Source organism: Haliaeetus albicilla, chromosome 18 (genome assembly GCF_947461875.1).
Source record: "Haliaeetus albicilla chromosome 18, bHalAlb1.1, whole genome shotgun sequence".
Classification (NCBI taxonomy): Eukaryota; Metazoa; Chordata; class Aves; order Accipitriformes; family Accipitridae; genus Haliaeetus; species Haliaeetus albicilla.
The window spans coordinates 28,766,241-28,789,923 of record NC_091500.1 but is presented as its reverse complement, the minus strand read 5'-3'; the positions used below and the strand labels follow the sequence as shown (position 1 = coordinate 28,789,923).

General features: G+C 53.7%; 2 protein-coding genes and 2 non-coding genes across 7 annotated transcripts; all 4 read right to left on the bottom strand.

Moving 5' to 3' along the window:
- Positions 1-185: 185 nt before the first annotated feature.
- On the bottom strand, positions 186-12,687 carry KANSL2 (KAT8 regulatory NSL complex subunit 2). Of its 3 annotated transcripts, none has more exons than XM_069806159.1 (10): positions 12,571-12,687; positions 11,261-11,519; positions 10,132-10,310; positions 9,472-9,586; positions 8,874-9,041; positions 7,526-7,688; positions 6,648-6,744; positions 3,729-3,982; positions 1,748-1,984; positions 186-830 (listed from the first exon to the last, which is right to left on the bottom strand). In XM_069806159.1, the coding sequence occupies exons 2-10, from the start codon at positions 11,509-11,511 to the stop codon at positions 702-704; spliced, it is 1,593 nt and encodes a 530-aa protein (XP_069662260.1). In that variant the 5' UTR covers positions 11,512-11,519; positions 12,571-12,687; the 3' UTR covers positions 186-701. The 3 variants fall into 3 exon arrangements, with proteins under 3 accessions (XP_069662260.1, XP_069662261.1, XP_069662263.1); XM_069806160.1 differs by lacking the exon at positions 12,571-12,687 and adding an exon at positions 12,154-12,322; XM_069806162.1 differs by lacking the exon at positions 12,571-12,687 and adding an exon at positions 11,748-11,902.
- LOC138689942 (small nucleolar RNA SNORA2/SNORA34 family) lies at positions 907-1,035 on the bottom strand. The gene has a single exon (XR_011328715.1). It is a non-coding gene; the product is annotated as a small nucleolar RNA SNORA2/SNORA34 family (small nucleolar RNA).
- On the bottom strand, positions 6,430-6,558 carry LOC138689941 (small nucleolar RNA SNORA2/SNORA34 family). Its single transcript, XR_011328714.1, has one exon. It is a non-coding gene; the product is annotated as a small nucleolar RNA SNORA2/SNORA34 family (small nucleolar RNA).
- A 1,540-nt stretch (positions 12,688-14,227) lies between the features above and the next one.
- On the bottom strand, positions 14,228-23,651 carry CCNT1 (cyclin T1). 2 transcript variants are annotated; one of them, XM_069806157.1, is made up of 9 exons: positions 23,425-23,651; positions 22,573-22,654; positions 22,133-22,261; positions 21,182-21,242; positions 19,736-19,798; positions 19,304-19,349; positions 16,828-16,991; positions 16,400-16,470; positions 14,228-16,007 (listed from the first exon to the last, which is right to left on the bottom strand). In XM_069806157.1, exons 1-9 carry the CDS (start codon positions 23,598-23,600, stop codon positions 14,583-14,585), a joined length of 2,217 nt encoding a protein of 738 aa, XP_069662258.1. In that variant the 5' UTR covers positions 23,601-23,651; the 3' UTR covers positions 14,228-14,582. The 2 variants fall into 2 exon arrangements, with proteins under 2 accessions (XP_069662258.1, XP_069662259.1); XM_069806158.1 differs by lacking the exons at positions 21,182-21,242; positions 22,573-22,654; positions 23,425-23,651 and having other exon boundaries at positions 22,133-22,259.
- Positions 23,652-23,683: the final 32 nt, after the last annotated feature.

The following is a 23,683-nucleotide window of genomic DNA, read 5'->3' as shown; positions in this document are numbered from 1 at the left end:
ATAAGGGAGTGAGCCCCAAAGGCGGGGGCCCCCATGGGCAGCAGGACCGGAGGTTTAGGAGCAGAGGGGTCACCCCCTCCCCAGCAGGGTGTTCATCACCCCAGGGCAGTCCCGAACCCCCCCGGGACAGCACCGGCTGCTCCATCCTGCAGCTCTTCCACCCCCCTCACCACACAACACAGGGACACACAGCACCCACCTCCATCACTTTTATTGTGGGGGTTACCCGCAGGATGGAAACCTCCTCCCCGGACTGAAAACATTACAGGGCCCACAGCCCTCCCCTGACCTCGGAACCCCCTCTGGGGGGGGGGGGGGGGGGGGGGGGCAACATGAGACACAGACCACTCCCCACAGCAAAGGACCCCAAAACCCCCGTGAGCATGGAAAGCAGCTCTGCCCTTTCCCCGAGTCCCTCTGTGGCTTTTCTCCCCTGGCCAGCCTCGCAGCTGCATGGCTCCCAACCACAAGGGCAGGCAGAGCAGGGGGAAAGAGGGTCTGGGGTCCCCACTCCAGGGTTTCAGCCCCCACCGCTCCAGGAATCACCCCTGCAGAGGAGCTGGAGCTGCGGTTCAGCCCCGTGGTGGGTGAGGACGCCGGCGCCTGCAGGTTTCCACACGCGTCCCACCAACGGGCTCCGCCGTGACTCGGCGCGAGCGAGGATTCGCAAGGGAGCGTAGACATGCCGCGTGCAGCCAGTCTCAGCTCACGGACCCCAGTTCCAGGCTCCCGTTGGCGGCTGCTCCACGGGTCTGGGTGGAGGTGGCGGCTTCCTCCAGCCGTCTGTCATCCCTGGGCCCCAGCCGGCACGCTGCCAGCGGCAGGTGACTCTGTTGGGGACAGAAAAGGGATGGTGGGCTGGCTGCAGCAGGACTTGCCTGGGCAGAGGCGAGGGCAAGCCCAGGCTGTTGTCGCTCCCACACGAATTGGTCGTTCCATGGGGATGGGAGCGCCAACAGACTGGGAGACGTTTCCTCTGGGCTCCTGCTTGAAACCAACGGCTACTGCAAACCGGTGGTCTTCATTCAGGGCCTGGGGGGAGAGTGCGTGCTCCAGGGTTGGGGTCCCCCCACCCCAACACTTGGCTCCCAGCAGGGGAGAGGCACTGCAGGGACTCCTCGACTGCAGGGACAGCGTTGGAGGGGTGACAGGGGATGCAGGGTGGGACGTCTGAGGACATCTCCAAAGATGACGCCCTGCGGGCACGTCCAGAGCAAGCCACAGGCTCCGGGCAGGACACAAGAGGAGTGAATTGCAAGTGAAAAATGAGACTCAAAAGAAGCAAAAAGCAGAAGCCCTTTGCCCAGAAGATGACAGCTCCCCTTAAAATCCCCAGATGGGAGAAAATGGGCTTCCCACAGCCGGTAGTCCCCAGCCTGTGAGACATCTCCACCACGTCCCAGACAGCTCCTGCGACACCCGTCCCACGCACAGGAAGAGGGTGGCACTGAGCCACCCACGGAGAAGAGGCGACTGCTCGTCCTCCACCACTGCCCCGGGGACAGGCTCTGGCTGCCACCCCCTCAACACTTCTAACATCATCCAGACCGTGGGCGTAGCACTGGTCCGAACTCCCGCTGCATGGGAGAGCAACCACCCAGGGCTTGGCTGCATGTCTGGAGGGCAAACAGGGACTCCTCCTCCCCTCCCCCGGGAAGACACATCCTCCAGAGCCCTGAGAGCTGTGGTTCAGCCAGAGCAAGAGCTGTGCTACGGCTGGAAGCCGCTGGTGCTCTCCCAGCTGTACCTGCACAGGCAGCTCAGCTGGAGGCTCGGTGGCCGGAGAGAAGATGTGAGCAGAGGAGCTCCCTCTGTCCGTCGGTGCCGTCTGCAGAGGGAGACCTGGGTGGGAAGGCTCCTCCAGGGCCAGTATGTCTATGGGGGCCTCGGCAACTTCTCTAAGGGACTGATCGAGGGCCACAGAAGGATCAAAGAGCAGAGGGGACGGAGGACACTGCATGCCATCGCCCACCACGTCCAGGTCCTAGGAGAGAAAACATTGGGAGCGGCTCATCAGCAGGAGGAGTCCCGAGGAGCCCCGTGGGAGACAGAAGCATGAGTCCTCGCAACCCTTCTCTGCTACCCTCTTGAGAGGAGGGGCAGGAGCGGGCAGGCTGTTTCACTGCTTTCTGGGCACAGGAGGAGGAAGGCAGAGCAGCAGGCACCATGCCACCAGGACCTCCAGCCTCGGGAGCCAGAAAGACAACTACAGGAGCCTCCTCCTCCAGAAATGGCGTGATTCAGGCTGGCAGTGCTGCACTCTGAAAACAAGGTGTGGGGTACAAGGTCCAGAGCCCAGTGTGATGTGTTGCCCCAGAAGCACCCCCGCAGCAGCCAGGAGGGTCCGATCCTGCCTTCCTGAGGACACCCGGAGCAGTCACCCCTCTCCCAGGATTTCACACAACCCTCTTTGCTTGCCCTGACAACATATTGGGAGTGGACAGTCTCTGGCTTACTCCTCCATCCGCCCTGCTCGCTGCCGTCTGCTGCGTGCGTGGATAACCCTGCTGACGTGAGAGGCTGGGATTTCTGCAAAGCTATTGTTAGAAGACTGGATTTGTTTTGGCTTTGGAGGGCGTTTGACATCAAGGCGAGATGCCTGCAACTCATGAGTGGCACTCTACCAGCCTAGCGTGACGTGAGATAAAACACAGATGCCCTACACAGCCGTACGCTGCCACAGCTCCAAATCCCTCCAAGCTGAGGACGGAGGGCTCTCAGGGAGTCTGCAGTTCCCATCCATGCACGGCTCGGGGTACAGGGCAGGAGCAAGGCACCTGGGTTCCTGCCTGAAGCACCTGAAACCTCACGTGGAGTGGGGGACCCTCTCAAAGGACAGGCTGGGGGAGAAACAGTTACGTTTTTCACTTCTGACCTGAAAAAAAATCACCTCCCACAAAGGCTGTTTTCACAGAGAGTGGTGTGCCGGCTCTGTCCCAGAGGAAGGCCGGGATCTGGTCCAATGCCCACTGAAGGCAGAGAGAGTGTTCCCTCGACCCCAGGGGTGCTGGGCCCAGCCTGACCCCAGAGCAGCAGCAGTTGCTCTCCTGTGGCTGCTGCCATGCCCTGGACTCCACAGCTGCTGGCAATCCCTCCTCCATCAGCAAACTCGAAAGTGGTTATGAGATTTGCCTCCTGATAGCAGTGCTCAAGAATCTTGGGGGCACCGAAATACTAAAGCAAGTGACACCTCATTCTGAGGACCAGCTCCAAATGACCATGGTATTTTTTTGATTAAACAAATTTCAGAGGATTTTAAGCATGTAGGCTTAACATACATGCAGGACATCAGAATAATCTGGGGATTAAAATCCTCATGAATTCCTCATGGGAGAGAAGAGGGGGGGGAAAAAAAATCCTCTTTTTAAAAAGCCCCTAAATACGGATTTAAATGAGAGCACAGCCCTTCTGAAGGAGCAGTAACCAGCCCTACAGAAACAAACATCTCCCAAACCTTTCATGTTCCTGTGTGTTTTTCAAAAGACTCTCCTTCCCCAGGCCAGCAAGAATGAAAATAATTCTACATTATCTGTGCCGGGGAGGCAGTGCTTTACATGACATCCACCCATGCTCCACTTGGGGAGCTGCGGTCTGCTGCACTGCAGCCCGCTCCCCAAGTACTTCAGCTTGACTTCATGGCATATAATAAAAACAGAAACACTTGGGGAAGCTTTTCTGCAGGGCACCTTCCTTGCACACCACGGCCTAAAGCACACTGCACAACTTACATCGCTGAACTCCAGGGGCAAGCTCTCCGTGGGCTGGAGCTCAGCAGCACTCAAGTACAGATCTGTGGGGGCAGCTTCCAGCTCCTCAGGGACAGCCAGCACCTGCTCAGGTACGTACATCTGCGGAGGCAAACGGAGATGGAGCGGGCAGCATGGATCCTCCGAAAGGCTCACGGGCACTGGCTTGTTGCAGGGCACTTCCTCGGAGCCTTGACACGGTTTGAACAGAGTCTGATTAGCGTCCTGACAGATGTCTGCGAAGATGCGGTCAAGGGAAACCCGCATGGCAGACAAGCTACAGACACACATCCAGAGGCATAAATGCTCCCCACACACCCAGCCACCCTCCAGCAGTGTTAAAAACCCCATGTTTCTCCAAGGTCAGGAGTCCAGACTCCAGAGTTGCATCCTGACTGCCCAGTGATGTGCGCCAATGTTACTTGCATGACGGAAAACAGGGACAACAGCAACAGCTTCCCAGTGGGGGCTGGGAGATGTAGTTGGATCCCTTTAAAGCACTCACAGATCCTCAGATGGAAGATATTACAAATGCACAGGCTTACTTTTATTTGCAGACATCCATTTAAGAGGCATCTGCACAAGCCTTAACATCTAACACGCAGTGGAGATACGAGCACACACAATGCTTTTTCCACAGCCAGGAGTTTAGTTCCGGTATTTCTATCTTCCCAGTGCATTTTCCTTCCCAATGGAAAACCTATTCCTGCCAGAGGTGTAAATGGGATTTCCTGCCTTTAATCACAAACAGAAACCCTGCTCCAATTGCATCGCACTTGCAGAGCAATCCACCAGGAGAGACTAGCTACAGACCAAATCCCATCCTCGCCCAAGAGCCCTGCAAAACTACAGACGGACCCACCGCTGAGGCTGTGTAAGGGTCTTCATAAACAATGTTTTACTGATAGTCATGACGTTTCTACTTACTGCTGCAAGGAACAGTGGAGATTATGTCACCAAGTGAGCAGTGAGGCACAATCTCCATGCAAGTGATAATCTGGAGTTGGGGCCAAAGCAGATTTCAGGTGTGGATCATGTCTTTCACGTCAGATACCTCAATATCAAACCCACCCAAGTAACTGCCCAGCCATTCTCGATGTTTGTGGAGTTCACGCCGTGGTTTCCTCCTCACACAGCGCAGCATGTAAGGGAGAGTAAAAAAGCCCCCGAACTTCCAAACCCACGTGAACTGGCAAAAGGTGCCAATTTTAACCCAGTTTCTTAAGCTGTCTAGGTTTCAGATTTATCCTTTCCTCCTCTCCTCCCTGCACTAAGGCAGCTGTAAAGGCACCGATACGATTTCCCAGCAGGCTGTGGAGAGCCCATAATCTGTGCTAGCAGCAACGGTACAGAGCCCAGCCCAGAGGAGCCAGATCTCTCAGACACCCGAGGGCAGATGTGGTGAGGAAAGCGTCTCTGTATGAACAGCAGGGTGGGGAAGCCAGATTTTAATCTCTCTGAATGACTCCCAGATCAAGCACTGACTTTATTGGTAGCCAAAAAGCATGGATTGCCAAGATGACAAAATCACACGCTCCACCTGGAGCCCAACAGCCCAGCTGGGTTCGGCCCCTTTAATGCATTGTCACAAACAATCCAGCTCCTGAAAAGCAAACAAAGCCCATGAGCCTCCCAACAATGCACAAAGCAGAGCAGACTGCAGATGTTATCGGCTCAGCAGGGCTAACCAAAGTAAAATCTTGTTTGTGTCAGTGAAAGTCAGCTGACAGCTCAGACATAAGGAAATCAAACCTCGCTTTTTCCACTCCCTTCTCGGCCTGCTCTGCTCAAAGCGAGCCAGCTGCAAACAGCAACTTGCTCAAACCATTTTAAAGGTATCTACCCTGTCTTTATTTTGAAGTATATGGTCACTAGAGAGAAACAAAGGCAGCTTCCTACTCCCTGCACATAGCTGGAGTCAAGTCTGCTAACTTCAGTAACAAAACAAAAAGCTCAAAACAAAATGAAGAGCTCATCCTCCCCCTGGCTGCCAGCTCTGCTCTGGGACCCAGCGCCGGAGCTTCTCCTGACTCACACCAGCAACAGCTGCTAACACAGCTCCGACACAATCCAAACCTGCTCCTGGACACATCCACCCAATCCTGCTTAGACAAGAGCTGTGCAGATGAACCCAGGGCAATGCTCTGTTTGCGGATCCCATGTTGGGGCAGTGATCCCTGAGCTGGGGGGATCCCAGTGAAAATTTCAGTGCTGGCTCTCAAAGAGCCAAGGCTGTTTCGGGAAATCAAACAGCTCAAGGCTGTTCACACACACGTGCAAACCTTTCAAGGGATCAAAGGAGACTGAGCTGGTCCATGGCAGCCCCAAACAGGCTAGGAACTACTCCCTCATTCAGATCCTCCCCCAAAAAAAATCACTGCGCACATGCTTCAGCAGTCAGATACCCCTTCCTACAGACATCCCTCAAGCTGGACTCATACCAAGAGCTCACAGACCCTACTCAGGTCGGCTGTTGGCACTCAGCACCGGGAACCAAGCAGACTTGCTTCTAGCCTCTCTCAATACGGCCAGAAATTAGCTCATGCCTCCCTCAGGTTTCATGAGGTTCCCCTGTCCCTTCCAAGTGAACTGGCCACCCCGTTTGGATGCTTGGGATCGGCCAACATACTGCAGGAAGGCTGCAGCGGGACCTGCCTGGGCACAGCTGAGGGCAAGCCCAGCCTTTTGTCACTCCCACATGAATTGGTCGTTCCACGGGGACGGGAGCGCCAGCAGACCGGGAGACGTTTCCTCTGGGCTCCTGCTTGAAACCAACGGCTACAGCAAACCGATGGCCTTGATTTAGGGCCAAAGAGAAAAAAGGAGGATCAGACACACTTCAAACTGCCAGTAAACAGTCAGGAACTCAGCCCAAGGCAGCACAGGCAGATCAAAGGATACGTGTAAGGCAGTGCCTGGTCATCGGGAGGGACTGGTTCGAGCATCGGACATCGTCGACAAAGGCCAAGCACCTCTGGCTGGAGCGGGTGGTGTGTGCCTGCAAGTCCAAGAAAAGAGCTCAGAGCTGCACCAGAGAGTCGTCCCGCTCTGTTCCAGAGAAACCCCCTCGGCTATACAACACTTGCATCCCGCTTTCAAAACATGCCAAGACCAAACTCTCAGTTCCACTCCAGCAGAGCCTAGCTCCTCATTACATCTTTCTCATTCAAGCTTTTATTAAACAGAGCTGAGATAATAAGGCACAACTCGATTTCAATAGGAAGAGCTTCACCTCAGAAGTATGTCTCAAAGAATGAGGTCTCTCAGACCTACCTTCCAACTTTCAGAAGTCAGTTAATGGAATGCTTTGAATTTTAAGTTATAAAGAAATGGCTGCACATAGCTTCAAATTTAGGATCACACGTGATGGAAGGCACCTGCCTTTTGGTCCCCATAGGTCTAGGAGGGGTCTGGGTTCCACCACCATAAGGAGTTTTTTTCCACACATTTTTCAGTCATGAAATTCAGGCCACCTCATACTGAGCCCTCCCTTTCAAAAGAGAAAATTCTCCAACCCCATGCTTGAACTTCTGCAGTTTTGATGCCCATTTAAAGTGACCCTAGGAACCGCCAATGTTTCAGCCAACGTATGGATACTGAGGGTGCTGGCTGGGACCAGACCTCTATGTCCTTGCAGAAAGGGTGTTATAAGGAGCAATCCAGCAGGGCCAGAGCAGAGCCAGCCTGGGATCACTTCCAGGAAGGGACGAGAGGAGAAACCCAGCTTCCAAGCGAGGCTATAACTCCAGCCGGACCCAGTCCCCAAGCTGCTGACACACCTGCTGGGCAGCGCCATCGGTCGCCAGCATCCTGCGCTCCTTCAGCTGCCGGTGGAGCAGGGCCTCCACGCCATAGCGCTGCCGGTAGCGGCGCAGGCACTTCAGGCGCTTCAGGTTCTCACGCTCCTTGGCCATCAGCCCCTCCGGGCCTGTCAGAAGGCTGCTGCCTGCAGGGAGTGAGGGAGGGGTCAGAAAATACCACCCCACCTGCCACGTCCTTCCAATTTTTTTGGTACCGAGAGCCAAAATCAGCTGTCGAGAGCTCCAACAGCTGACTAATGGCACAGATGTCAACGCACAGAGCGAACGAGCAGTGAGAGTTGCATGTATAAACAGGAAGCACATCTTTTGAGTTACACAAGAAGGTGACAAAGCAGATTCCATCCCGAAATTTATCCCAACTTCTCTGTGCACATGAGGAGCACTTGGGCCAACAGAATATTTTAAAAACGTCTTTTAAAATAATTTGGCCGCTCAAAAGTCTATTGTGATTTCTGCAGGCAGCATAGGAGCTTGTCAAATTTCAGCTTGCCCCTGCGCACGTTCTGGAAGCTTCCTGTAAGTACTCCCAGCTGTAATTACAGGGCAACGCTGGGGATCTGCTTTTCTATTACTGGTTTGCTAAAAAGAGTTTTACAAAATTGTTATGTACCAAACTTTCAGTTATTTTTACTTGGGACCGAGCTGCATTATGCCATTTTCCAGGATGAGCTATTATAAGACTATGCTAGAGAAAGCATTCTTTGCACTGCAATACTTGCAACCAGTTATACAACCCAGTTCTGCCTCTGCTAAACTACAGACTCCTGCCTCCAAGATCATATTCTGTACAGGGAGAATTCCAACCGAGGCAGAAGAGCTTTTGCAAAGGAAAGTTGCATCTGTGCTAAGGAGGAATATGTCATTACAGCAGTACCGGTGTAACTACTGAAACAAACTTCTGCTGATACAGACAGGACCTTACAGATGAATAAATTTTTTGTTTATAAAACCAAAAACAGGAAATCCCATACAAAAAAAGAACTTTTGTCTCAGAATTAACTTTGTAGTCTCATTTCCTGACAACACTGCAAACTTTGAAGAGCAAAGAAATCCGGCAACCTTTCTAACCCAAACGATACCAATCTCTGGGCATGAGGCCAGACACAGAAATACCTTCTCTAACCGAGTTTCAGGCCTACAGTAATTTTCACCCGTACTGAGACAGCACTGCTCTGAAATCTGCTTCTACAAAGGCAAAAGCCACGTTTTTGGTTTTTTTTTTTAATATAGAGTTCTGCATGTGCTTTAGAAAAGCGCTGTGCCCTCAGCCAGAGGAATACAGATCAGTGACTACCTGTACCAGTACTTGCCTATGGCTTCATGCTCTCCCTTACGGCTGTGCAGGTATCGGCGCTTCTTCTCCTTCAGAAGGTGCTGGAGCCGTTTGAACTGGTCAATATAGAGAGACTGCAGGCGAATCAGCTTCTCTCGCATGATCAAAGCCACCTCCTCAGCTGTGTATACACCAGCATGCCTGAAAAACACCCACCCAAACAGGGTGAAGTTTGTAAGGGTCCCTCGGGGCTGTTCTCCTGACCAAATGACACAGACCTTATCAGAAACATGGGCTGAGCAGGGCTAGATTATACAGATCAATGGGTATGAGCAGAAACAACGAATTTATGCGTTTTTTTTAAGTTAAGAGATCACCCAGGGACTGCTGCTGAATGGACCACTCCACACTGAAAAAGGATGACCATCAGATACTTCCCAGAAGAACCATCAGGTCCAAGACTTGTGAGCATTCATGCCTAACAACTCACCAAGGCACAAAGTCCAACTGCAACACCATTATCATCACTTCTTTAACATAACTGCCATCTCCTCTGGTACAACACTGAGCTCAGAACGCTCCGCACGCTGCACATGTGTAAGCAGCCGACAGCCACCAGCACCCAACTTACTTCAAGGGATCCTCCTGGTCACTATCGATGCTGTCAGCCTCGCTGTCTGGGTCCCCTCGCCACGTCTGGTCCACTGTGATAGGGTCCTGCTCACCATCACTCCAGCTGTCCTCATCTGAAAAGACAAGTCACCCTCAGGGGTAGGACACTGTCCTACATCCTAGCACAGGACAGCTCGGCTCCACAGCTGCACAGAGGTGAACTTGCTCTGCCTCTTTCCAAGAGAGACGTCTCCCCAGCACAGTGTGAGCAAGGGACATGGAACAACAGGAAACCCACCAGCTCAGCACGGCCAAAATACACAGCTCCTGTGGAGTGACACTCCTGCCTACCCAGGAACCATGAACTGCCGGCTGGCCCCAACAAGTGACCCTGCAAGACAGGAAGCTCAGCACTGAGCCAGCATTTGACAGGCACCGCTACAGACTAACCCAGCAAAGAGGGAAGCTAGCTAACATTTCTATTCTGTGAGTGCAAGGGAAGAAAACCAGCAGGATTTTGGTCTGGCAGTGTGACTTGACTACAGTCAGTAGCAGGCAAGACATGCCAGGGTTTGCAGGACACAATCTTTTACTCACAGACCCCTGGGATTCTTGACATTTCCACACAAAACTGAGAAATCCAGGTCCTCTCTCACCAGTTTTTGTTTTCAATTCTTACCTAGGATCCGACTGGCTTCGCTGCGGCTGCTCTCTGCAGTCTGAGAGCCCAGCTCTGTTTTGGCATAAGAGCTAAGCTGGCAAAGGAGAGTCTCGCTTACAGGCCCAGGACTGGACTTCTTCATCTGAGCTTGGAGTGCCAGAGCGTTCCTACGGGCATGCTCCGCACAGAACGACGCACTGCAGGAATAAACCACAAGCTCGTTACGACTCCAAGCCCTCAGCCGGCAAAACAAACAAGCGATACAGTGAGAAACACTCCCTGGCACCTGGAAAGCACATCCCCTCCACAGCTCTCTCACAGAGAGAGCCGCTGGCTGCAGGTACAGCTTGGCAATGCCAGAGAGCCCCGGGTGGCTCACAGACCACACACCACTGCTGAAATGCCACCTCTGGCACTGGAGTTGGCAGCCACATGGCACAGCAGCAGGGAGAGAAAAGAGCTTTTTACATAAAGCCACTGAGGTGAGCTCTTCTGCTTCCAAATATCCACACTAGACTCTCAGTTTCCATGCAGAGCACGCTGGCTCACGTCAGATGGATCCTTTTTATCACAGAGGAACCAAGGGCAGAATGAAGACTACCAGTGTCCACATCCCCATAACCTCTGAGAATGAAACGCAGGTCAATGCTCCCGTAAGGGAAACTGTGCTCTGCTGACATGCTTACTGAATGTCAGTAACTGTTCTAGGTCCTTCCATCCATAGCATTTTATATGCATCAGAGAAGCAGCAGCACAACCAGGTCATCAAGCCCATGTAATACACGACTAGAATATCTGTGCTGAGGATCATCCGTAAGTACAGACAGCGGCAAGTTAAATTTGCTGGGCTGAGCAGAGGTATGGCACCGCGTGGGCGCACGTACAGCTCTTACAAAGGACCTGGATCACTGCAGCCACCTTCTGATGGCAGAAGGCAGCAGCCCAACAGTCCTGCAGGACCAAGATGACTCCATGCAGTGTCCAGCACTCACAGAGTCTTTTTCTAGCTTAAAAAAGCTTCAGAAAGAGAGTGCCACTTGTCTGAGTTAACGTAAATGCAGCAGCTGAATCAGGAGAAAGACCTTCCCCTGCCCATTTTAATTCTATATGGTATAGAACTGGAGAACCAGGAGACAGAGGTACTCACCCATCTTTCTTCTCTGGTTTGGGCGCAGCGTTGGGACACCGCTTTCCATTCTTTGTTGAAACATAACTGCACTGCTTGAAAGGGGCACTCCTGTCTTCAAGAATGTGCTTAATACAAAACTCCTGCCCCTCCAGCCGTGGCTGGGAGCACTGGCGGTGGGTGAAGGCACATGACAGAGGCTCCTGTGGCCGCGGCACAGGAGTGAGGCGTCCTCGGCTTGATGGCAAAACATGGATCCGAATTCTGTTCATGCCAACACCTGCTCGAGAGATGCAGACCAGTTAAAAGAATGAAACAAACTACTGATAAAAAGAAAGAGCAGCAGTATCTGCTAACACCTGCTAATGCATCTGAATAAAACTTTGACCCCCTTGAACAGACAAAAGATGAAGCTGCTCCTATAGAACCAGTTTCTTCCAACACCTGAGGAAACTTTTAGCTTTGCAGCAACCCCATTTCTGCACAGAATGAAATACCTCTCACTCACCTGAGCTACCAAGCAGTAACATCCATGCCAAGGTGCAGGCACAAGCACTACTGCCTGGCAGCATTGTGGCCAGGGGGAGGATAAATGTCCCAGAGATACCCCTCTACCCCCATCACCCCAGTGCAGGACCCTTTCCTCCCAGCGCACAAATCCCACAGCTCCATACCCTCCCAGGGTACAATGCTCCCTTCCATACACAGCCCACCAGCCCCATACAAACCCCATCCCTTCACAGCATCATCTGTGTCCCCCCCAGCCCACAACCTCTTCCTCAGCAGGGACGATCTCCCAACCCTCCCGCCCCCCCCCGCCACGCTTCCCACAGACGCATTGCTCACCCCCTCCCCATGCTTCCCACAGACGCATTGCTCACACCCCCCCCCCCCCCCCCCCGTGCGCAGCTCACCAACTCCACAGCGCCCAGTGCAGGATCCCTCCTGCCCAGTGCGGCACCAGTGCAGGATCGCCTCCTCCCCGTACCCCCCCCACCGTGGCTCCTTCTCCCGGTGCCCATCCCTGCTCCCGGTGCAGCCCCTCTCCCCCCCCCCTCCACGCACGTGCTCGGCCACCCGCCCCGCGCCCAGGTCCCACGCATGCGCAGTCGCGCCGCCCGGCTGCGCCGGTGCCGCCATTTTGTCCGCGGGCAGCGGGCGTGAGGGGCGCTCCCGAAAGGAGTCCAGGCAGCGCTGCCGGAGCGGTGGGCGCATGAAATACCGCCCCCCCGGTCGGTACGTGGTGAAGGGGCCCTGGGACAACGCGCAGGTGTCGCGGCGACGGGCTGCGCAGACCCCGCCGAGGGCAGGCGGCGCAGCCGCCATCTTACCTCGCTGCCGCCCCGGCCTCCTTGCTGCCTCGCCGCCCGCCCGCCCAGCTACTTCATTGGTCCGCTCGCCCGCCAGTCCGCGGTGGGCGCTGGGGCGGTACCGCACGCGGTTGGCCGGGCTCGCCGTCATTTCGCAGTGACCGGCCACGCCCCCAGGAGTCACGTGAGGCTGCGGCGGCGGGAAGCAGACACGCGGGCGCGGCGGGACCGGGGGCGCCTGCGCGTTTGCGAGCCCCGAGCGAGGGAGCCGGGTTGTGCTGTGGCTCCGGGACGGCAGAAGCTCCCGGTAGCCCCGGGGACACCGGCTTGGTCCCAGGGCACCAGCCAGGGGACAAGAGCAACCCCCCCCGGGCTCTACCCGGTCCCCTCCCGGTTTCCCGGGACAGCAGAAGACCGACATTGCTCCCCACTGATTAACGGAGAGGGCAGAACAAGCGATTCACTGCAAAGCCCAACAACCCGGGAGCAGCTAGCCTCCAAAAAAGGCTCCAAAAGCAGTGGGGGGAAACGAGGGATGGACCTTTGCCAGGGGTCTGAAACCTAAAAATCATACCCAAAACCGCAGGGGGTGGGTTACCGGCAGCAGAGGCGCTGGTGAGGGTCAGCAGCGCTAATCACTCTTAAAAACAAGCTTGACGTAGAACAAGAGTTTCACAAAACCATAAGGAGACAGTACATTTATTGAAGGTTGGGAAAGTAAAATCTGAGAACAAAGGAAATGGGTTTTTCCGACACTCAACCAAAACTCAGGTGGCTGCCCAGGCCCAGGGCTGAGGTTGTGGTAAAAGCTGTCTCCAGCTGGGCTGCGAACAGCCACGCACCGATGGGATCCTCTGGAAGAGCTGCCCCGGGCGCGATGACCCTTCCAGCCATCCATCCTGCACGGTCTCATCCTGCACAGTCTCATTCTACATCCCAGCTGGGAACGCACCACGCTGCTCCTCTCCAGATCAACCCCCGCACTGCCACGGACCGAGTCCACCAACACATTTCACGCCTAAACACGGCTCTACATGTGCCGGCGGCACCACCTGCAGCAGGATGTAGCCAGCCAGCTCCCAGCATGGGGCTGCTCTGCTCCGGCAGGTGCCTTCGGGCACAATCTGACTCCACATCCGAGCCCCTTGCTCAGCAGCACTCATCCCTGCCAGCCATGGGCAGCTCCTCTGGACTCTCTCCCCCCAAAAAGCATTCACAAGGGCCAAGCACCCTCAATCCATCACCTCACCCTGGCTGCTCAACACCAGCCACCATGAAATGCCACCAAAAGCCCTCAGCGCATGCGCTGCCCTGAACCCCACCACAGCCAGGGTTTCCAGCGGAAGCGGTGGGATCTGCAGAAGAGCGAGGGACAGAGACGGGATCCTGAAACCAGAGCAGCTTTTGGAGTGAGGAAACCTGACCCATGACAGGTAGAGCAGCTCCCATCACCCCACAGTCGCAGCAGCTGGGATTCCCTCACACACACCCCCCAGCCCGAGTGGCCTCTGGTCCCTGCCCTCCCCTCAAGCTGCTTCCTCTCCTCCATCCCCCAAAAGCTCCTGAACCCACTTTCTGTCACCAACAGCTCGAGTGGAACCACCCGACAAGCCACCCCAAATTCTCACCAAGGTCCCCCGCAGCACCACAAAATTAAAATGAGCAAAACACTAAGATATAAGTTACTGCTTAAATTATTTGTAAAACATCTTAAATTTTCTGTGACATATTTTAAATACCCCCCATGGCCCCCCCGCAATGTGTGTTCCTCAGAGGGGGCTTCAGTTCTAGCAGGGACAGAGCCCACCACTAACTGAAAGTCGATGGGGGAGGGAGCAAGGAACAGAGAAAGGGTTTCTTATCCTTTCACAGCTTCAACAACTCCGCGTTCTAAATATCAATAATAAAAGTTATAATATAATAAAATAGTTCTTCGTGAGGCAGTGGAGATCGAACAAGCCCTTTCACGCCCCCGCAGGGGCAGCCCAGGTTTGGGCTTGGGCTCTGTGCCAACTCAGTAGTAAAAAGGGGTTTTACTTGGGGAGAGGGGGGAGTGGGGGGGGTGGTTCTGAGGGCAGGGGTGGTGGTCGGGGCTTGTCCGTGTTGGCGACAGCTCTGGAGCTGGTGGAAGCCCGTGGGTTCAAGAGCTCGCCGTACGAGTGGAAGTCAAAGGCAGGGGGCTGGGTGGGCTGCATGCCCTGCGCGCTCAACAGTGAGTGCAGCATATTGACCGTATCCTGGTAGTCACTGGCCTGGTTGGCGTTGTGCCCGTTGGCCCCCATGGGACCCTTGTCCGATTTGCTGTGGGTGCCCCGGGCTTTGTTGGCCTGGGGTAAGGGGAGGTTGCCCGCATCCGAGCTGTGCCCTGAGAGATGGGCCATCCCAGGGAGGTGGGGGTAAGGGAACGGCATCCCAGGGCCTTTGGATGCTTTGCTGACTTTGGGCTGGTGCTCATGGGCTGCAGCTGTGGCCGTGGCTGCCGCCTCCTCTGGCAGGAGCCTCTTGCGGGAAGAGGCGAGGGGACCGTAGCTTTTGTGGGGCACAGCGCTAGGCTGGCTGCTGTGTTTAGAGTCTCCCGGCCGCTTATTCACCACGCTGCTGGGGCCGGCGCCAAGCTGGGCATGTAAGTGTTTGTGAGAATGGTGGTTGTGGTGGTGGTGGTGGTGGTTAGAAGAGTGGCCCTTGTGTTTCTCCTTGTGCTCCCGGTTCTTGCCACTGCTTTCGTCCGAGGAGCCGTGCCTGTCTCCAGCAGTTGGCACCTTGATCCGCATTTTTATCTCCTCCTGCTTGGAGGGGAGTGGCCTCTCCCCACCTCCACCTGCCACCGGGATCCTCAGCTTCAGAGCTGAGGCTTTGTCACTCTTTTCAGGGCCAGGAGGGCGCTCAGGGTTCTCTGAGCCACCCATGGGAATTTTCAGGATGATTGGAGAGGGGTTACTGTCCTGCTGGACTTCCCTCTCCCGCTGCTGCTGGACCAGGAGATTCTGTGCGGCATAGGCGTACTGAGACCGCACGTTGGCTTCCATGTTCTCCAGCTGCCGCTTCTGTGCTGCCAGCTCCTCGGCATGCTTGGCCCGGTACTCCTTGAGCGACACTTTGGCTGATGGGGCATTCTTGCCGCTCTGCTTCTGATAACCAGCGCCATCTTGCTGTAAAGGATGCTCAGCAGCCGAAGAGCTTTCATTAGTCCTGTGACTCTGGCCAGTCTCCAGCTTGGGTGGAGGATGCCAGTGGTCAGTCTGGGACATATCTGCACCGCTCTTGTCGCTGGGCGAGTCCACCGTGGCTGGCAGAGACGGCCCTGCTCCAGCGGTCGAGGATGTTGACATGCTCATTAACCCAGCAATGTTCATGTCCGAACTATTGTTCCTGGAAATCATGTTAAGGATTGTCTGCTCTGACAGGCTCTCATCTTCACCGTGGTCGTCAGCCTTTGACTTCCTGGCTGCTTGAGAGGCCTGGAATAAAAGCAGCAACCAGTCATTTACTTTGGGCTGTCACTAGAGCCGCTTTGATGCAAGCAGCTCAACTGGTACAGTGCAAGCTCTCATTTAAAGACAGATCCACTTTGCCCCCATCTGTACTTATGGGAAAAGACCCAACCACTGGAAGTGGGGTTGCTAGTGTGGTTGAAAAACCAAGGTCTCTACAGAGTTAATTCGGAACACATGAACTCGAGCACTGAAGCAACATTTTGCAGATGCAGAGCGTTCAGATTTCCCCCCCACACACATGCCCTTCAGACACTGTCTTTCATTGTCATACCAGAGATGCCACACAGCCTCGTGCACAGAAGAAATCAGAGCCTGTGTTCTCCTGCAAGCACCCGCGGTCCAAAGCAGATTCTTACCCGCCAGTTCCGGATACGTTTAAGCCGGTTGGGAGTTTTCTCAAGGATCTGCAGGAATTCATGAGTCAGTTCTGCAGAGGAGACACAAACCCAAGCAAGAGGGTCAGAGACAGGCAGACCAGCGCTAATCCATCAGGGCAACCCCCTACTTACTGATGAATGGAGCTACTGATGAGATGGAGCTACTCCAGGAGGGGAAATACTGAGAACTAGTATCACTGACCACATTTAAACTCATCTCACTGTGCGCCTTTTGCCATCTCTGTTGCACCATAGAAGCTGCTGCTGCTGCACTGGAAACCTTGGCAAGACCTGAAGTCCTGGAGTCCACGAACTGGCCAGTGGCCGTGTTTGAATGGCAGACCCAGGAACAGAGATGCCAAAATAACTTAAGAGCCTTTGGGGGGGAACCTTTCTCCAAAACTTACCATCTAAGAGCTCCAGAGTTACAGTGCCATCAACGTATTCCCACCAGTGCTTCCCGTCCGTGGAGACTGGGATCTCCCAGTTGGACCACTTACAAGCCAGGTGGATACAGACGCAGGCCACAACGGGAGGGGTGTACTGCAGGCTGAAGGTGGTCAGGTGCAGGCTGACGTCACCAGCAGGGAGAGAGAAACAGAAAGCCATGAACTCCCAAGCCTTAACTTCAGCACTCACTATCGCCCGCTGAACAGACGCTGCACAAGAGGTGGACATGGTGGGGAAGGCCCTGCTGTTCCTCCCCCAGTACAACCCTACTGTTACGGGCGTCTCTATCCCGCTCCACCGATTTGCTTGTTCCTTCCCCATTCTGCTGCAGATAATTTGGGTCCAGGCAACTCTGTCAACTCAAGGCTCTGCAGCTCACGCAGGAGCAGCGAGACACGCTGCGCCCCGCTTGAGCCCTCTTCCAAGGGAGAAAGCGAGCAGCTGGATTACCTGCCAGCCTCCAACTCTGCTGTGGGCTCTGCTCAATCTGAGAAGAAACTTGGACACTTCCAAGTGCAACTCCTGGGATGGCATTCAAGGAGCAAACTGGCCGTCTTTGGCTTTTAGGAAGGGTCTGGTCTTTCCCAAATGATTCTTAGGAAAAGCACTGAGGCTTTGGCTGCGAATAGCACCATATGCTGGAGCAACTCAGAAGCACCTAAGAGGGAGCCTGGCCACCTATCAAGTCTTTTCATTAGTAAATTAATTTGCCACATGACAGCTTGGATGTCAGTGCTGGGAGGTCTACGTAGCATTGAGAACAGGAGAACCAATGGACTAAGAAAGCATCCTACTCTCTACCTGCAGGAAGACCAGGTCCCCTAAACCTATAGAAGCCATGACAGCAAGTTGAGTGCAGGATTTGCCCACTTTCACACTCATTAATCAGCCCTTTCAAAGAGCGCTTGATGGAGATGGTGCCACTGAGCACCTACATGCAGCCGCAGGATAGCATTATTTGCATTTCTTCGCCATGCTCGGGTTATTAAACATTCTTCCATCAATGCAATGCAGAGAGACAGAGATATGCATCTACAGCCAAAAAGTCTGAAGCCATTTCACAGATACTGTATTCATCCATACATCAAGAAGTCAAACCCAGGAAATCCAGAGACTTTATCCAGTCTGCCAAGGTAAGAAGCAAAGTTAAGGTGCACAAAGAGCCTTAACTCTGCCCCATGATGATGCCAGAAGGAAATAAAAGTTAAACATCTGTAGGTACGCCTGAAAAATCTAATTCATCACTTAAGCACCTTAATCAGGCGTTTCATGGCATCACTTTAAGGCAAAATTGAGGCTGCCTGGCTGCATTTCTTCCTTTCTGCCTGAATTTTTTTCAATTATAATCTTAGCTCTTAATTCTTTGGTTTTGCAATTATTGCTGCAGGGATAAAACACGCTTCAAGGATGCATTTACCCACACATTATTAACACTACCTTCCCTTTATGCTAGTTTATGTGGGAAACCCACACAGTGCCCTTTGGAGCTAGAGAGCACCTTCAACAAACAATTCTCCCAGCACGCTGTAGAGGTGAGCAGGTAACACATCTCACAGGCAGAGAGGAGAAAAATGACTTGCCTAAGGCCATGCACATTCATGGCTTGGCCAGGGCTTGGGAGCATTCTCTGACTCTGCAGCTTCACCTGTGCTAGTGCCTAAACCATCTTTTTCTCCCATCTTTTCACTTCTGCAAGCTCTTTCACAAAAACACAAGATTTTCCATGTCCACAACTTGGTCTGTTCCAAACGTTAACTCTGTGATTTGCCTGAAGTTGGTAATCCAGGAAATTAAATTTAAAAAATGTCAGAAGTCCCAACACAAGGGCTGGTATCAGCCTTGCAGTGAAAATCTAGCAACAAAACTACCCAGACCTCTCAAAATTAAAAAAACTAGGGTTTTGGTTTTTTTTCATTTTCAAGACTCTGCTTACAGGACTGTCTGTCCAGTCACGTAGGCCAGACAAGGATATCATTTTCTCTTGTAACACCTCATGCCTGCATCCAACTACCCTTTTTCTCCCTTTATACTCTAGATGAGCCTTCTTTGGGGTACCCACCATATTTGTTGACAATTTGCACAGCACCTGGTTCAGTGAAAACTCTCTGACACCTAGGTACTAAGTAAGTAAAAATGTATACATTCATTTCAAATCTACCTTTTTGTTTTGTTGTTTTTTTTTTTTTAAACTTTCACTGTCTAACTCCCCATAAAAGCAGTGAAGTTCCTGAGCATCCCATCTGCCTTGTTTACATGGCCAATTTTGCAGCTGGCTTTGACCAGCAGCTAGCAGGAGAAAGGGTTCCTGCTCTTTCTGAACCAAACCAAGTGATCCCCAGTTGCTCGCAGGCTGACCAATGCCCATGGGGTCACCAGTAGCACATCTCCAGATAAGACCCTCTGTCAAATATGAATCAATTGTAAAATAATAACCTGTTGGTAGCCATGAAGTAGGAAGTTTGCGCCAAGTCTTTGCTGGCTGAAAGAGAAAAGGAAAAAGCAGGGCTTTAGTCTGCATATCCTGGCAAATAGTATTACATTTTAGTGCAAGAACCACAGGCCTCTCACCACCACACACACAGTAAGAGACCCAGTGTGGTTTGACTAACCCTACACCACAGCTAGAAGGATTTTTAGAAATTACTGTACATAGAGAGCTTTGCATGCTTCAGCAGAGCCACAACATCACGTCATTTGCAACTGTCTCCATTTTGACATTTGTTATGGTTATTAAGGAGACTGACTGCAGGCAAGTTCCCGGGCAGTCCTGGCTGAACACTGCAATGTATTTTCACAGCTCTTCTCTATCAAGCTGAGGTTACGCTGAGGAGAAGCCACAAGCACCCGACGTCTGACACTGCTTACCTCGCACTAGCTGTGTGCACTTCACCACGTGGGTATGGGGGTGGTCAATAGTGATCTCAAAACCTGGAAGAACACAGACATAGAGCCATCAAAAAAACAGCAGCACACCCCCATGGATCTATGAACCTCACGTTTCCTGCTCCTGGGGGACAAGGCCTTCTCCCCTTCCCTCCTACAGTCCCTGCTCTCTGCTCGGAGGCAAGCAGGAATAGAGAAGCCCGTTTTCCTGTATCCAGAAGACTCAAGTTCTCCAGTCACAAAACCCGAAGGTCACTGCTGCTGCCAGACCTCCAAGCAGCTAAATGACTTCTGCGCTTGAAAGACCTCACTGAAAACAAAACAACTATTAAGGATTTTAAAAATAGCAGGACAAAACCTCTTACAGCAGCTGGGAGGAAGGAGAAGACAATGGCATCTGCTCAAAGGAATTTCTGTCACCCAAAAAGCTAAGAGGAAGCAGACGTTTTCCCTTTGAAGGAGCCTACAGCACTAAAGACAACTGAACTTAATCCTTGCTTCAGTTTCCTATTCAGTTTGGGCATTATATTTTAAAGAAGAAAAAAAATTGCAAATCAGTCCATGTGTGCAACAGATTTGCTTCTTCCCATGCAGAACATTCTGGAAGAACTGGGACGTTAAACAAGGCAACTGGAGAACCAAGTCACTGCAGAACTGGGGTCACAGTTTAGCCACTGGCTTGCCAGCCCAGCACGTGCAACCCCTCAACACGCCTGCCCGTCCTGTCCCCTTGTGAGTGAGGGACTAGTGGCATTTACTCTGAACCAAGTCAGAAATAACAAAGGCCAGCTGAGTATTTTGGAGTGGAACGCTATCTACAAACTGCCTCTGAAATGGAACATGTGTTAGCAAAAACAACTTTTAACAGTACATTTTAGAAAGGAACAGGATACCAGATCCAACAGCCACAGCCCTAGATGTAGGCTCCAGCTTCTACTTTCAAAAAAACCCCAAAAACTGTTGCTGGTTTGTGTTTTTTTTTTTCCACATTCAGCTATCTGATCAAAACACTAACTTTCAACCCAGGTTTTGTTAGACATCTCTCAGTGCAAACTGCTTCCTAGCTACAGGACTAGAGCATTATCAAGTTCAACAGCACAACGGAGGACAGCGACCGGTGTCCAAGCGGTACAAAACCTGTTGGGGGGGGGGGGGGGGGGGGGAAGAGACGAGCCACACTTCCACACTTTAATTTCTCTGAGCATTGAACCTGACACAAGTTACACCTGAAAAAACTGACGTTAAAAGGAAAACAGAAGGAGTGGGTGTGAAAAATAGAGTTTGTTGCCTGGACTCTTGCTCTCCCACTGGCCAGCTGTACATCTGCCCTCCAGCTGTGGAGAAGACTGTGCGGTTAGGCTCTCCGCTCTGCGGAACACTCCTGGGTCTGGGATTTGTGTGGCAGCCCGTCCGCTTTGAAAAACTTACCCAGGGTCTGCAGTATTATGCTCTCTAGAATGACCAGGTCTTGGGCTTGTTGCAGGTAAGCCTGGGGTTGAGAGGACAGGCAAGTTACTCACGATGAGGCACTCCGTATAAAGCCTGCACATTTCTAACACCCTTTTCTCAGGGAGGCAAAAATAGCAAAGGGGAATCTTTATGCCGATCTGCACTGGGGGAACTGGCACAGATTCCCTGCCAGAAAAGAGAAAGCAGAGTGCTGGGGTGGACCCGCTCCCCTGCTAGTGCTTCTGCTAGGGGACGGTTGCTTCGGGATCCACAGTGGCCCTCTCAGTCCTGGTCCCTCACACTGCATGGGACAGCTATATGAGCAGTACAGGAGAGGAATTAGCTGCTTTTTTTTTTTGCTTTTTTTTTTTTTTTCCCTTAAGCTTTCCTGGATAAAGCTGCCCCTTTTCAGCAGGGTTGGCTGCTCAGTTCCAGGTAAGATGGGCTGTCTCAAGAGATGGGGAATTGGCATCGTTTTTAATAAACCCACCATTAAACGTGTGGGGACAGAACAGAACCAAACTGCATACACCACCTCCTGCTCTGCCACAGACACTACTCAATCACAGCAGCCAACATCCATGCCCTCCTCAGAAGCTTTTCACGCAGACACTGTTACACAGCATATAAGTCACATTTGCAGCAGCACAGCAGAGGAGAACAGAAGAGAGATTGCCACAGAGCAGGAAAGAAAAGCCTTCTGCTGTACAGAAGCCAAAAAGCTCTCAGCGGTGTAAGAGCAGTCAAACTGGAAAGCTGTCACTGACCATCCTAGGACACAGCCACTCGCTTAGAGAGCGGGTACTGCTGAACCCAATTTAACGAGATGCTGTAGCCACGTGATTCAGGATGCAGCACGCTTCCGCCATTCCCATTCCTCGTGCCTCCGCTCCTCACACCAGAGCCCAGTTCTCCGATCTCACCACTTACCTCGCTCTTGGTGTCTAGAGGAGTTTCCTGGGGATGCAGACAGGCATGTGCTACCTTGATTACGTGCTCCAGCTTACGAGGCTGTTCCTCCACCTTGGCTGCCAAGAACAGAGCTGCTGGTACCACTGACTTCAGAGAAAAAAAAACATATTTTTTTTAAAGTTAGTAAGTTCATGACTGAAACAAATAAATTAGGCTAATTCTCGCATCTAAAACAAATATTCCTTTAGAAAACAAAGCCTGTGCAAGTCCAAACACCACCAGGAGGGAAAAGGGTTCTAGTGACTACCAACAGCTATGAACAACCCCTCCCCTTTCCAAACCCCCTTCCCAGGGTCGGTCCCACCGTGTAGCACCCCAAGCTAGCTGCCAGACAGCAGCAGGAGCGGAGCTGGGGGGTTCCCGTCACCCCACACCCCGCCAGACCCCAGCACACTTACGTTCCTGTGGAACTGGGTGAAGGACTGCACCATATAGAAGCGGTGCATGTACACGATGGCTGTGTTGATGGTGAGCTGGGAGCTGATGGGGTTGTTAAGGAAACACACAGCCCCGATGACAATCCCTGAGCAGCACCCTCAACTCCCCTACATCCCACCGGCACCAGGCCAGGCCTGGCTCTCCCTGCTCCTGAAACACGCTCGGCTCTCCCCGCTCCTGGGCCGGACCTGGGCAACCCCACACACCGGCATAGCTCTCCTGCCTCCCAATAACAGACCCGGCTCTCCCTCCCCACAGCCGGGCTTGGCTCTCCCCGCTCCCGGGCGGAACCTGGCCATCCCCGCACCCCGGTATCGCTCTCCCAGCTCCGGAAACACGCTCAGCTCTCCCCGCTGCCGGCCCCGGCTGTCCCCGCGGCCGGCCTCGCTCTCCCGGCTGCCGGGCCCGGCTCTCCCGGCTGCCGGCCCCGGCTTTCCCTGCTCCCGGCCCCACTCTCCGGCTGCCGGCGCCGGCTCTCCCCACTCCCGGCCTCACTCTTCCGCCTGCCGGCCCCGGCCCTCCCCGCTGCCGGCCCCGGCTCTCCCCGCGGCCGGGCCGGGCCTCGCCTTCCCCGCACCCCAGCATAGCTCTTCCCACTCCCAAAACACGCCCGGCTCTCCCCGCTGCCGACTCCGGCTCCCCCCACTCCCGGGACAGACCCGACCCCGGCCCTTCCCGCACCCAGCGCCGCCCCCCCCTCCCTTTCCCCGCTCCCTGACGGAGCCAACCGCTCCCCCCACCCCTTCCTTCCCCGCCCGCCCCGCGACGGTGGCACCCAAGCGCAGGCCGCGCGGCCTAGCGCGGCCGGATACACGTTGAGACGCTGTCCCATGTCCTGCAGCAGGTTAGCCGCTTGCTGCCGGTACGAGAGCTCTTTGTCGGGGTCGAGCCCGGCGCGGCGGGAAGGGCTACGGTCCAACTGCTCGCGGGTAAAATACCAGCGCCGCCCCGCCGCGCCGCCGGCCCCTCCGCCCGCCGAGGCCTCCATGGCGATCTGCGCCCGCGCGCGCACGCACGCACGCACGGACGGACGGACGCACGCAACGGCGACCCGGCGCACGCAGGGCGGCG

Bases quoted from the DNA above. Each gene is read 5' to 3' on its own strand.
- CCNT1 (XM_069806157.1), bottom strand. From the start codon at position 23,600: ATGGAGGCCTCGGCGGGCGGAGGGGCCGGCGGCGCGGCGGGGCGGCGC. The intron at 19,350-19,735 runs GTAAGCAGTGTC...TTTCTCTTTCAG, and splicing joins GTGCACACAGCTAGTGCGAG to CCAGCAAAGACTTGGCGCAA. The intron at 16,471-16,827 runs GTAAGTTTTGGA...TCTCCTCTGCAG, and splicing joins AACTCTGGAGCTCTTAGATG to AACTGACTCATGAATTCCTG.
- KANSL2 (XM_069806162.1), bottom strand. From the start codon at position 11,811: ATGCTGCCAGGCAGTAGTGCTTGTGCCTGCACCTTGGCATGGATGTTA. The intron at 10,311-11,260 runs GTGAGTACCTCT...TTATTCCTGCAG, and splicing joins AAACCAGAGAAGAAAGATGG to TGCGTCGTTCTGTGCGGAGC. The intron at 6,745-7,525 runs GTGTGTCAGCAG...TTGGACTTGCAG, and splicing joins CCGATGGCGCTGCCCAGCAG to GCACACACCACCCGCTCCAG.